This window comes from Drosophila suzukii, chromosome X, assembly GCF_043229965.1.
Source record: "Drosophila suzukii chromosome X, CBGP_Dsuzu_IsoJpt1.0, whole genome shotgun sequence".
Lineage (NCBI taxonomy): Eukaryota > Metazoa > Arthropoda > Insecta > Diptera > Drosophilidae > Drosophila > Drosophila suzukii.
Window position 1 is genome coordinate 20,683,971 of NC_092084.1, and position 13,677 is coordinate 20,697,647.

The 13,677-nt window shown below is 35.0% G+C and overlaps 1 protein-coding gene across 3 annotated transcripts in view; it reads right to left on the reverse strand.

Annotated features, from left to right (window-relative positions):
• Positions 1 to 13,677, reverse strand: part of LOC108005385 (uncharacterized) — a 50,133-nt gene that overhangs the window by 5,462 nt on the left and 30,994 nt on the right. For all 3 annotated transcript variants that reach the window (XM_036821330.3, XM_036821331.3, XM_036821329.3), the window contains exons 3-4: positions 12,760 to 13,144; positions 633 to 1,249 (exon numbers count right to left, since the gene is read on the reverse strand). In XM_036821330.3, the coding sequence (XP_036677225.2) occupies positions 633 to 1,249; positions 12,760 to 12,798 (656 nt within the window). In that variant the 5' untranslated portion in view covers positions 12,799 to 13,144. The remainder of the gene's footprint in view (positions 1 to 632; positions 1,250 to 12,759; positions 13,145 to 13,677) is intronic.

The window sequence follows — 13,677 nt, forward strand, 5'->3', positions numbered from 1 at the left end:
TATCTATCCTAACTATCAATCCCAACTATCTATCCTATTCTAACTATCTATTCTAACTATCTATCCCAACTATCTATCTTAACTAACTATCCTAACTACCTATCCTATATTCGTATACAAATGCTTCAAATGCTATTGATTTCCATCACTTTAAGGAACATTTATTTTTTGACCCAATTTCTCATTTTTTGTAAGGGGGTAGATCGGTTATTTTTGGAATTCAGATTTTGGTCAAAAATACTCATTTTTTAGTGGTTTTTCAGTCGTAGTTTGGCCAAATCAAGGCGTACAGCTAAAAGACCGACTGTTTTGAGCAGCTTGCAACAAATGCTATCGATTTACTCTTTTTAAGGAACATTTATTTTTTGACCCAATTTCTCATTTTTTGTAAGGGGGTAGATCGGTTATTTTTGGGATTCAGATTTTGGTCAAAAATACTCATTATTTAGTGGTTTTTCAGTCGTAGTTTAGTCAAATCAAGGCGTACAGCTAAAAGACCGACTGTTTTGAGCAGCTTGCTAAAAATGCTATCGATTTCCATCACTTTAAGGAACATTTATTTTTTGACCCAATTTCCCATTTTTTGTAAGGGGGTACATATCTCATTTGCTTTAAAATGGGGAACCACTCACGTTTTAAGTGCGCCTCGATTGGAAGTCGTACTGGAAGTGGAGCTGGAACTGGAACTGGAAATGAAACTGGGACTGGAAGTGGGCCGGTAGGGGGTGGCGGTGGGCTGGGCGGACTGCCAACTGCGTCGAATACTGGTATCCGGCGTATCCCGCGGTTGTCGCGGCCCCCTCACACTCCCTCGATCCCTGGAAGACCTTCCAGCTGCAGGAGTGCCCGCTGTTGTTGTTGTGGTTGTTGTTGTGCTGGAAGTGCTGCTGCGTCGTCGCTGCAACACCCGAGCAGCTGTTGTTGTTGTTGTTGTTGTGACCGGCGGCAGAGGCGTCGCTGCGCTGCCGCCGCGACCGCGACTGCGAATCGGGGTCACCGTCACCGTCACATCGATCGATTGCGTCGTGGGCGGACGACGCTGCCGCGGCGCCCTCAACGTCGGCGCCTCTGTGCTGGTCGTGGATACGGCCACGCCCCCTGTCGGCCTAGCTAACCCCTCCCCCTGGAAGGCGACGCCGCCCCTGCCGCGCTGTCGCGTCACTGTGGTTGTTGCTGGTGTTGTTGCTGTCGACAGCGCAGTCGACGCCAGCAGAGCTATCACTATCAAGTGCAAGGTTAACGATGCCATCTGCAAAAGTTACGAAAATTTAATGGGTGTTATTATATTGAAGAAAAGTTCCTGTTAAATGGGCATTAAAAAAAAAATTTATGAAACAAGGTACATTAGGTTCCCAATAATCTTTTAAATTCCATCATTACATCTTCTAAAATCACGAAAGTTGAATGAGTGTTATTAAATCGAAGGAGAGTTCCTGTTGTTGGGGGTATTCAAGGAAAAAACTTAATGAAACAAGGTGCAGTGCATTAGGCTCCCAATAATCTTTTAAACTCCAGCATTTTATCTGCTAAAATCCCGAATTTTAAATGGGTGTTATTGAATCTGAGGTTTCTGTTATTGGGGGTATTAAAAAAAAAAAACTTTATACAAGGTGCATTAAGTTCCCAATAATCTTTCAAATTCCATCATTTCATCTTCTAAAATCACGAAAGTTAAATGGGTGTTATTAGACCGAAGGATAGTTCCTGTTAATGGGGGGTGTTCAAGGAAAAAACTTTATAAAACAAGGTGCCTTAGGATCCCCATAATCTTTTAAATTTCATAATTTCATCTGCAAAATGACGAAAGTTGAAAGGGTGTTATTAAATTGGAGGAAAGTTCCTATTTTTTAGGGAATTCAAAGAAAAAACTTTAAGAAACAAGGTGCATTAGGTTCCCAATAATCTTATAAATTCTATCATTATATAGGCATTCCTTACAAATTTACAAGGCAATGCATTTGTATACTCCTAGTTTTACGATATTACAAGCTCTTATCTTTTATAATTTTGATAATAATAAAAACAAGGAAGAACGCTATAGTCGAGTACCTCGACTATCAGATACCCGTTACTCAGCTATATGGAGATATGCAAGCAGCAAAGCGAGATTAAAATGCGCCACCTACCGGAGGTATACAGATTTAAGCGTTATGGGCGTTAGAGTGGGCGTGGCAAATTTTTTTTTGGATCAATCGATAGGTATCGACGAGACCAATACATTTCAGTTAAAATTTTTTATCTAGCATGCAAATTGTGGGCGTCACAGGTTTTCGCGGTTTGTGGGCGTTAAAGTGGGCGTGGCAAACTTTTTTTTGGGTCAATCGATAGGTATTGGTGAAAACAATACATTTCAGTTAACATTTTTATTCTAGCATCAAAACTGTAGGAGCCACAGTTTTGGGCGGTTTGTGGGCGTTAGAGTGGGCGTGGCACTGTGCTGAAACAAACTTGCGCTGCGTAAGAAGCTCAGGAATCTGCACGCCAAATCTCAATAGCCTAGCTCCCATAGTTTCCGAGATCTCAGCGTTCATCCGGACGGACAGACAGACGGACAGACGGACATGGCTAGATCGACTCGGCTAGTGATCCTGATCAAGAATATATATACTTTGTGGGGTCGGAAACGCTTCCTTCTGCCTGTTACATACTTTCCGACGAATCTAGTATACCCTTTTACTCTACGAGTAACGGGTATAAAAATAAATCGCTTATAATTGGGGACATGACATGTGATTACGCGAAGTTTTACGATATCACAAGTTCTTATCATTTATAATTTTGATACAATATAAATAAATAGTTTATAATTGGAGACTAGTTCTAGAAAGGGCTTCGATTTTGATGGATCCTTAAAATTCTATCTTGTTCTTTGCTATACTAGAAGTTTCTCAAAAAAAAGTAACAAATTATATTACCAGTTCTACAAAAGTACTGTTTTAAAATATAATAAAAATGTACCTAAGCCAAAAACATTAACACTAATTATCAAAACGCACCTTAAAAGCTAGACAATAAAGTAATCTCTTTCAAAATAAGTTATAAAAACAGAATGAATTGATATTGTAATTAATTTTGGTTAAATTTTTAAATCCCTTTTTCAATACCCTATATTTTATCTCTTCAAATCCCTGCAAACAATGGCTCAAAGCAGGCTTATTCAGCCGTTAATCAATTGGAAATAGCAAAAAACAAGCGAGAAATGGCAAACCGCTCACAATCGTTTTTTTTTGTTGTTGCGAGCGGTTAATTAACATGAATGAGCGGATAACAATAACAAAAACACGCCGTAAAGTTTTCAGCACGCGTCGCTTGCAAAAAAAAATAAAAAAAAATAAAAAAGAAAAAAAGAAGACAAACGAAAAAACCTGAAGTCAAAATCGTTTTTTACCGATGCACTTGAGCGCATCGTTGGGAAAAGAGAGGGGTGCGATTTTGAGCTGTAAATACGTGAATTTTTGGCCTTTCGATTGCGTAATTAAAACTAGGAAAAGTCGAGAAAATCATGTTCACAACATAGGAAAATTAAATCGGAATAAATCATTATTTAATTATAGGTTATTTTATATTTCAAAGATTTTTCAAACAAGTCATGGAGTTTCTTTTTGATGAAAAAGCTGTTTTACTTTATTTAATATTGAAATATAGCAAATGGGATAAATGGTGGACCATTCTAGGAAATTTAATTTAGAATAAATCATTATTTATTTTAAAAAACCATTTTTTATATGAAGTTTTGTTACGTACAACTATAAATAAATAAATAACATTACATATCAATGATTTTTTTAAAAATAAACAAGCAGTATCTTTTCTATGAAAAGGCTGTAGGTACTTTACTTAATATCAAAATATGGGAAATGGGAGAAATGGTAGACCTTTCTAGGAAATTTAAGTCTGAATAGATCATAATTTAGTTTAAGAAACCCTTGTTTAAATAAAGGTGTGTTAAGTAATAAATAAGTAAGTAATAAATAAGTAAATAAATAATAACTATATATATCAAAGATGTTTTAAATAAGTCAAGCAGTATCTATTGTATGAAAAAGAGGTAAATACTTTACTTAACATCGAAATATAAGAAAGGGGAGAAAAGGTAGACCATTCCAGCAAATTTAAGACAGATTAAATCATGTTCTAATTTAAAGAACAATTTTTAAATAAATAAATAACTACATATGTATATCATTGATTTTTTTAAATTAATCAAGCAGTGTCTTTTAAAAAAAAAAAGCTGTAAATACTTTTTTTAATGTCCAAATGGTGGACCAATCTAGGATATTTAATTCAGAATAAATCATTGTTTCTTTAAAAGAACCATTTTCTTATATGAAAGTTTATTAAATAAATTCATACATATATACATCAATGTTTTTTTTTAATAAATCAAGCAGTATCTTTTCTTTGAAATAGATGTAAATACTTTATATAATATCGAAATATGAGAAATGGGAGAACGATAGACCATTTTAGGAAATTTAAGTCAGAATAAATCATTATTTTAATTTAAAGAACCATTTTTTTATGTGAAGGATTGTTAAGTATTACTATAAATAATTAAGAAATTAATACCTATATATATCAATGATTTTTTTAAATTAATCAAGCAGTAACTTTTCTATGAAAAAGCTGTAAGTACTTGATTTAATATCGGAATATGAGAACACCCGTAGAGACCATTCTATTTAAGTGTAGTTCCAATTACAGCTCTAAGGCGCCTTATAAATGGCCGAGAGAACCTAGGCTTGTCCGCCCATCAATTCAATACAATCCAATTCGATGGCAACTGGGCCCGTCACTTTCGACGCCCCGAAAATGCCAAAAGCGAAATCAAGGACGGCGCTTTGAAGAAATCGAATCATAAATAACATTTTACTTTTGGTCTTTGTGTTTTTCTCGACTTCTTGTCGCTGGGCATTACTCATACGCGCCGTGGCTAATTGACCAAAAACGCGACAGGTTGAAGACTTTTTCCCCCGTAATTCTCTGTTTTTTTTCCAATTTTTTTCGATTTTTTCTATACATATTATCGGCGCCCACAAGTGCAGGCGCCAAGCTTAAAGCGATTTTGTTGTTGGGCGCAGTTGCCAAACCCCGAAAACAAAAAACAATGCAAAGTGCAATAAAAAAAAAAATAGAAACAATCAAATGGAACGTGATTCGAAGCCAAAAAAAAAACCGAAACTGAAACTGAAACCGAGTCTGAAACTAAAACTAAAGCCAAAACTGGACTTGGACTGGACTTCGGTAGGAATGCGTTGTATCGTGTGCCTTGCGCCTGTCCACTGCGCTCCAATTTCAGCCTTTATTTTGGCTTTATTTCGCTTTTATTTTATTCGTAGAACCAGCAACGGCTGCCAAATTGTTGTTTGGCAATCAAAAAAGAAGTTAAAACAAAAAGCCAGCGAAACAAATGTGTCTGGCGAGACCACCAGGTGGAAATACCCTCAAAAGGTTCATATTTCTTAAATATTCCCCTTAAGATCCGCTCTTAAAAGTTTCTTATAAGCTTTATATATTAAAATATATAACTTTAAATGAAACTATTACTATTTTATTTATGAGACTGCTTAAAAATACCTTATCAAATCTAAAAATATATATCTTAGCGAGCTTAAGGCCTACTCCTGCCATAACTCTAAAAACAACCCTATGTAAGCTTATAGATTTAGCTATGAAATAGCATTATATAATAATAATAATAATAATAATTCTAAAAATACTTAAATTATAATAAAAATGATAATTCTAAAAATACTTAAAACTAATACTGAATTAAAATAAATACTAAAATACTTAAATAATAATAATGTTTTCTTATCTGGTCAGTCAAAAACCCTTTCGTATGCATATTTTTAGATAATAATATAAATATTCATAAATCTAAAAATATGTTAATAATATTAATGTTTTTCGAATACATTTCGGATGATTTTCTTTATAGATCAGTCAGAATACCACTGTCGTATGGATTCAATAGATAATATTAATAATAATAATAATAAATCTAAAAATATTTAAATTATAATAATAATGCTTTAATGGAATAATTTTAAGTTGATTTACTTTATGGATCATATATCATATACTTAATAATAATATTAATAAATTTAAAAATATTTTTATAATAATAATATTTTTCTCATATCGTAAATATTTCAGTTGATTTACTTTATAGATCAGTCAACATACCCTTATGGTATAGTTCGCTTTGGGCGTAGAGTATCATAAACAGTAAATAATGAAAACTGTTCGCGTGCGCAGTGGTCGGTGCCTAACGGTGCCTGTAGTGCCCGAACCCCGAACCCCGGACCCCAGTGCCCAGATCTCCGATCTGCGCCACCACCAGAGATTCGTCATAGAGGCGACCACGTTCCAGGCCAAGCCTTGGAGTCGCCGCCAGCCACTTGGAGGCATTTTTCATAACCGCAACGAGGGTACTACAAAGTGGCTTAATTTTCAAATTTGGCATTATTCGGCCAACGATCACGGGCTTAGATTTAATAAATACAAGACTTTTTTTGGTTCAGAAATGTTAATAAAATCTAAAATAAGACTTTGAAAAGGCATTTGTTTGTAGATAATACATAAAAATATAGGTAATATAAAGTAAACTAAAATTTAGATTATCCTAGCCGAAGTTCTAATACCCTTGCAGATGGTAGATTGGAGTATTTGCCCTGTAGTTCATCAGTTATAAAATTTAATCCCCCTATCGACTAGAATTGTACCCAGATCAGAATATAAAATCTATATATCTATACTATACTAGATATATAAAATAATACGATACGTTAAATTTCATGTTGATTACTTTTAAACTTAACAAATTCCTCCAAAATATAGGAATTTCCTCATACTAAACCGATTGTTCGTATGGCAGCAATATGGTATACCGAGAAATTTTACCGTGATCAGGATAATCATCTAGTAAAGCTAAAGAAGAATATATGTATATGCCTTATAAGGTCGTATAATTTTCTCCATTGCGTTACAAACTTCTGATAAAATTTATAATCCCTCCTTGCAGGGGCATAAAAACTGAATAAATGTATTATTATTATTATACCATACTACCTATTAATATATTGTTATATTATTATACACGATTTATTAGTCAGATTCAAAGTTTCAAAAAATATGTATCGTTTGTTTAAAGTTGAGGATAACCATTTATTCTATCAAAATATTTACTTCTTGGGTTAATTATAGTCATGAAGTTGTGTAAAAATCGCACAAGCTTGATATTATTATACTATTTTCTCAATAAACACTTAAAAAATAATTTATTCAATTCTCAAATCCATTACTTTAGATTTTATCCCAATTCAAGGGTATCCCAGTTCGGTTCCACTGAAACAGCCTGCCTTTCTTATACATTTTTTTCGTAGGCTCTTGTGTTTTTGAATGAAAGGCAACGCTGTTGTCTTTGGCTATTGGCAATAAATAATTCTTTGTTGTTGCTGCGCCTGTTGCTTTACTTAAATTTAATTAGTTTATTTGAAAGCAGTTTGGGGCGATGGTGTCATAGATTAAATTGGACTCAATTCATTTTTTCGCCCGCTGTTCGTGCTTTTTGCTCAACATTATCTAATTGTTCTTGTTACTTTTGAATTATTTCCCAGACATTCCTTTGGTTGTTCTCAATTTTAAAAAGTATGGTTTACCAACTCTATTTCCGCAACACTTCGTAACGCGACACAACTCAAATGAGAACTGATGATTGGAATTTGTGAATTTGTACTTTGAGGGGTGAATAATATGAAATTTGGGTTTAGAATAAGTCAATGAACGCTGTGCTCTAATTAATAGCTGGTTAAAAGAACAATAGAAGTTCCAACAAAAGGTTTCAAAAATTAAATATAAATGCTAATCAAAAATATATAATTCATGTGGGGATTTGGAGCGGAGAAAGAAATTTTCCGTGGAATTGTGTAAGCCCATAAAATGATTCGAATTAAAGTTTTGTAACAGCCACACCGAATCGGAGTGAAGGTTAATCGGCATTGGTCGATGATTGATAGGAATGGAAAGGTGCAATGGTTTATGGGCTGTAATATTTTATGGTGCCGGTTAATATTTAATTAATTAAGTTTAAATAGGACGGAAAAAAGATAGAGCTGCATTAGTTTTTCCTTAGTTAAGGAAGGTCTCCTTAGACTTAAATATTTCCAAAACTGCACCTGAGTCTGAGGCAAAAATTAAAAACCGAATCGAGGTCTTAACATGGCGAAAAGTAAGTCACTTGGCTATCGCAGGCCAAAATCAGAGACAGGAAAATGCAAGGCAGCCGAGTTAAAAAAAAAATGAAAAGCGCCACGAGGCGTCACTGTGGGGGCGAACTACCCTGGATATCGGGGGCCCCCAAGACCCCTCAAGACCCCGTACTCCCCATCTACGGAGTTGGGACATGCACTACAGGTTCCCCCAGCCGATCGTCGGTTTGCATACATATTTATTTTGCCGCCAAAGCAAAATATTTGTGCTGTTGTTTCACGTTGATACCTTTCGGTGAACGCCGCTCGCAATGGTCTGGAATTTTAAATAAATGCGATTTAGTTGTGCAACAATTTGCCTTGCTTTACTTTTTCCCCCAAACTTCTCTCGATTTTCTTGGACGCCACTTGCTCTGTGAATTTATGGTAAATAATTAAAGTAACAAAAAAGTGGCTTGTAGACAAGACAATAACAAAAAGGCAGCAATATCAGGGGCAACACAACTCCGAAATACCCCATAAATATTGGGATTTGAAATTTTAGATAGCACAATAATGGTGGAAAACTTTTTCAAATTATATTGCCCATTTTCGCAGTGTGATTAATTGTTGTTAGCAATTTAATTTTAACTGTGCTATAACATTTTGTTACCTGTTTCTTAGCTTATTAAATATGGGCTTAGCTTATCTAAGGTATTTTGTATTAATTAATAAATGATTGCCTAACAATTGAAGCATATAAATTATGATTTAAATAGTGCCTTTCAAAATATTTGTTTGAAAATTATATGATTTTAAGCAGTTCTATTATTATTATATTTATTTTGTGACTGACAGTTCTAAAGTTGTAATCCATTGAATATCATATGAAAATGTAATGCTAGAGCCGATGAGACCCCCAGTTTCTACAGGGTATCAAATGTACCTGTCACTTCCTGGCTTTGCGTAAGCTCTTAACAATTTTTTATGAAGTATTATCGCTGCTCTTTCGTTGGTTTCTGTTTCTGTTTATTGGCAACGAATATCAAGAGGCACTTGGCGCATTAACCAACCCAAGACACCAGTCAGCTAAATATACTCGTACAGCCGTGTTCAAAATAATGGTTATATTATAATTATTAAAGAAAAAAAGATAGTTGATTACAACGATTACAAAATTTCACAAAATTATATCTAAATGAAGGCTTACAGATTCTGATCTATGAATATCTATAAATGTTTCTAAAATGCTTCAACTTAAAGATTTAACATCTAATTAAAATAAGCAAATAAATTTGGTATCGAAAATAAATCCAGATAAACATAAATATTTTTTGAAACATAGTTAAAGAAAATAGCAAAGATATTGAAATAAAATTGAAAGCTTAAAAAATGAGAGATATAAATATGAGAGATATAATATATATAGAAATCATTATGTTTTCCGAACTACTGGACAGCTTGAACAAATATATTACAAATATAATATATATGTATAAATATAAAATAATTAAGATATTGAAATATGTTTGAAAACTTAAAAAGTGAGGGACATAAAATCTAAATGAAATCATTTTATTTTTTGAGAACCATTGAACCTTGATTAAACAAATACTTAAACCATATTGAAAAATATTATAATAGGTACAACTATTTATTTAGATAAACATATATAAAAATATAAAACAACTAAGATATTGAAAGGATTTGAAAACTTAAAAAGTAAAATATATAAATTATAAATGAAATCATTTTATTTTCAGAACCAAAGAACAGTTTTTAAAAAATCTCAAGCCCTGTAGTAATGTTTTATTAAGCTTTATAAGCAAATAGATTAACTATATTTTCTAGGTTAGCCCTCAATCTTTTCCCTGGGCCCACAACTATTATTCTGGACCCGGCTGTCTGTATATATATTTCATTCTGTATTCCGACGGGTCTGGTGTGAAAGCGAGAGTCCGTCGTCGTTGTTATTATGGGTAAAGTTATGCTCGGCGCGTAACTGGGCCAGCAACAACAACGAGAAATGTTTACAAAATATTCATTGATTTAAAATGTGGTATTTCTGAGTTTATTGCTATGCTTTTTTTTTGGGGGGGCATTTTTATTGTTGTTGCGGGTTGATTGATCAGCCTGCAAGAGTGATGCAATTATGAGGGAGTTCGTTTTTTATGTGTTACAATTAAGAGTTGAATTTCCCTTGTTTTCCAATGCGGCGTATGCGTAATCTTGGGCAGGCATTCCACGAATTGCGCATACGCCGCGTGGTCCAGCAGCCAGAAAAAGAAGTATTGAACCCTCAATTAAGCGCGGAATCTTGTGTCACTCGTATAGCGACATCGGGCGTGTCTTTAACTCCAGTCGAAAATTGCAGAGCCAGCGCGAAACAAGCAATAAAAAAAACACTTGATTGGGGGGGAAAATCGGTGGAATTGGGGGCTATAACTAGGGGAACTGGGCGTGGGAAGCGTGCAGCAAGAGTTAAACCAAACAACTTTATTATGCAAAGTGCCCAGAATGCCCCGCGTCGTGGTTCACCATTACCCCAAACCCCAAACCCCTATTTCCCATTCCCATCATGATTTTGCCCTAATGACAAGCTGCCTACTTAGCCATATATATATATATATATATATATTTAGTCTACGAACTCGAGTTCCCACTTATAAAGCCGTTCGATTCGTGTGCCAGTAGTTCAAGCGGAAAGGGCGACAGCATTTGCTTCGATTTTATGGGAACAGAATGGATATCTTAGATCATTGGTGGTTATAAAATTAAATGCTATAGGTAAATTGAAATTTTTAGGTCTTTTGGGGGTTATTGATAGGTAGCAATAACCCCTGTATCCCAACATATTTTGTATTGTCGGCTAGTCTTATTGATGTGACACCTAGACCCATAACCCCCAACTCTACAAAATATTCCCACCTGAAACCGCAAATGAATCATGTACGTAGCTCCCCCCCAAAATCGAATTGCCCGCGGGTCTGCGACATGCAACACATATTGCATGTTGCATGTTGCATGTTGCTGGTCGGCTTGGCCGGTGATTGACACCTTTTAACTACCGTGACGCAATGGGGCGACAACAGCCGGTCTTTGGCAGCCAAGTGACACATTTCCACGGTTTTCACCGCCACCCGACCAGTCGACCACCCACCGACTCTTCCCAGGGGAAAAATAAATGCCTGCCTTCGCGAAAAACTCGAATTTCGTACCGAATTTTCACCCCGATAATCTATAATTATAATTGCCACTCACTGGCGGCTCAGTTCAGCTGAAAGCCAATGAAAATTGCCCAACCGCACTTATGCAACGTCGATCTGGAATGGATCGGTTTGGATCAATCGATATCGAGACTATATGGCCACGCCCCGATCTCCAAGTCGATCTGGATCTCGATCTCGATCTCGAGGGCCTCCCGTCGAGTGGAGTGTTGCGCGATTTAGTCTTTAGTTAGCATAATTCGCTGTCTAATTGTCAACGACAGGCGAAGAATGCGGTTTCTACACAACAAAGATACATTTAAAGAGATTAAAGATACATTTCTATACATTTTTTCAAAAATGGTTTGCACTTCAAGGACTTGTGTTTGAAAAACCAAAGGCTGAGATAAGCTTTGTGGGAAAATAAAAATAGATTAGGAGAATAACAATTTTATTTTATTTATTTTAATTTATAATATTAAATTATGTATTTTTTATAACATTATATATATATTGTATGTATTATTGTATTTTTTTGGTTTTTTTTTACATTAGAACCTACAAAATGTATTTAAAGTAATCAACATTTAGTAAACTTTCTTTAAAAATATTTTTTATTAATTTAAAAAAAAAATCATATGTTGAAATACTACTTTAAAACTGCTACTACCTACACTTTGCATCAAAACATTTTTATATATTACCAAAAATAATCTAAGAAATTTTGTATATTAGCTGGGTTTTTTTTCAGTGCATCTAGATGGCTGTCATTGTCAACACACTTTTTGCAATGTGGTTCGGTTCCCATTTCCAATTACAAAAGCAAGCTACACCCACCGTCAGGTTGGGACGCAACATGATCGACTAATTACTATATATACGGCCAGAACTCGTAGAACCGATCAAAACCCCATCATGTCGTATGGGGGACAACCAGTGCGATAAAATCTAAGCAGGAAACTTATGGGAGAACAAAATGGGGATTGAAAAATGGGATTGGCTGATCTATGGAATATATGAAAGTTGAAATTATGAATTTATAAGTTTAGGTGTTTGTGGCAAAGTGTATCATTTGTTAGCAACAGCCAATAATGAAGTCATAAACACGCTCATTAATTGTTCATTAATTTTGTTGATTGGATGGGTGTCAAGAGTAAATTAATCTTGCTATTTATTCTGTATTTTAAGATCTTTGTTTGAGAACTTATAAACTAGGTAAGTTTGAGTTTTCAATTTTGGCTCCCTCCTTTACCACCTTGATAGCTAAAGGTTAATGCATTTCCGTTTCCGCAGGCCAAGTGTTTTTATTTCCACCTTTGATTTCCTTTTGGAAACCTAAGTTTGTGTTTTGTGCAACTCACCTTTGGGTCTTGAGATATCACAGAATGGTTTTTGTGCATAAGAAAACGGCGACACTTGCTGTTGTTGCTCTGGTTGTTCCTATAGTTGTCGTTCTGGAATATTGTTGGTATTTCTGGGTTTACTTGTTTTGGTGTGAACCAAAAGATTTCCAGCAATTTTCTGGCTATTTTCGCGCTTGGCCTTTGTGCTTTTTTGTCTTTTTCGCTCCACTTGGATCTGGCAGAGCCGGGAGTTATTTACGCTACTTTTTTATGATTTTCGCAAATTACTTTTCGTTGGGCAACTTTTGGTGTTGTCTATAGTTGTTGTTGTTGTTGTTGCTGCTGGACATATTTCCGTTGGCAGCAACAACATGACGCAGCGTTCTGACCGTCAATCAACGAGCTGCAAGAGGTTAGGGAAACATGGTTAATTATTATCAAATAAAAACAAGCTGTAAATATGAAACTTTGTTGATAAAAACAATTAGTTATAACCAATAAATAGACCGAGTTTCATACAAATCCAGCGAGAAATAGCCCAGTTACATGGGATTAAACAAATCAAGGCGATAAGACACTTAACGATTGTTATGAAATATTTACAACCGATGTATCTCAATATTTGTTGGTCAAAACCAATTAGTTATAAGCCAGGAATGCCGCAAAATTCAATCAATTCAGACCACAGAATTCCTATACATGATATAAGATCAACAAGAATGGTAATGAAACCACGCTGGCAGCACAAAAACCCCATCCAAAGCGTAATTACGTTTTTAATTAGGGGATTTATAAGCGGAGGCAGCGGGTTCTACGATTTCCACAGCATTTTCACAGGCGAAAGGCGGAAGTCCATAGTTTCGCTGGCATTTTTTTTTTTTGGCTTTGGCTTTGGCTTTAGCTTTGGATGTGAATGCAACACCTGGCGATAGTCAC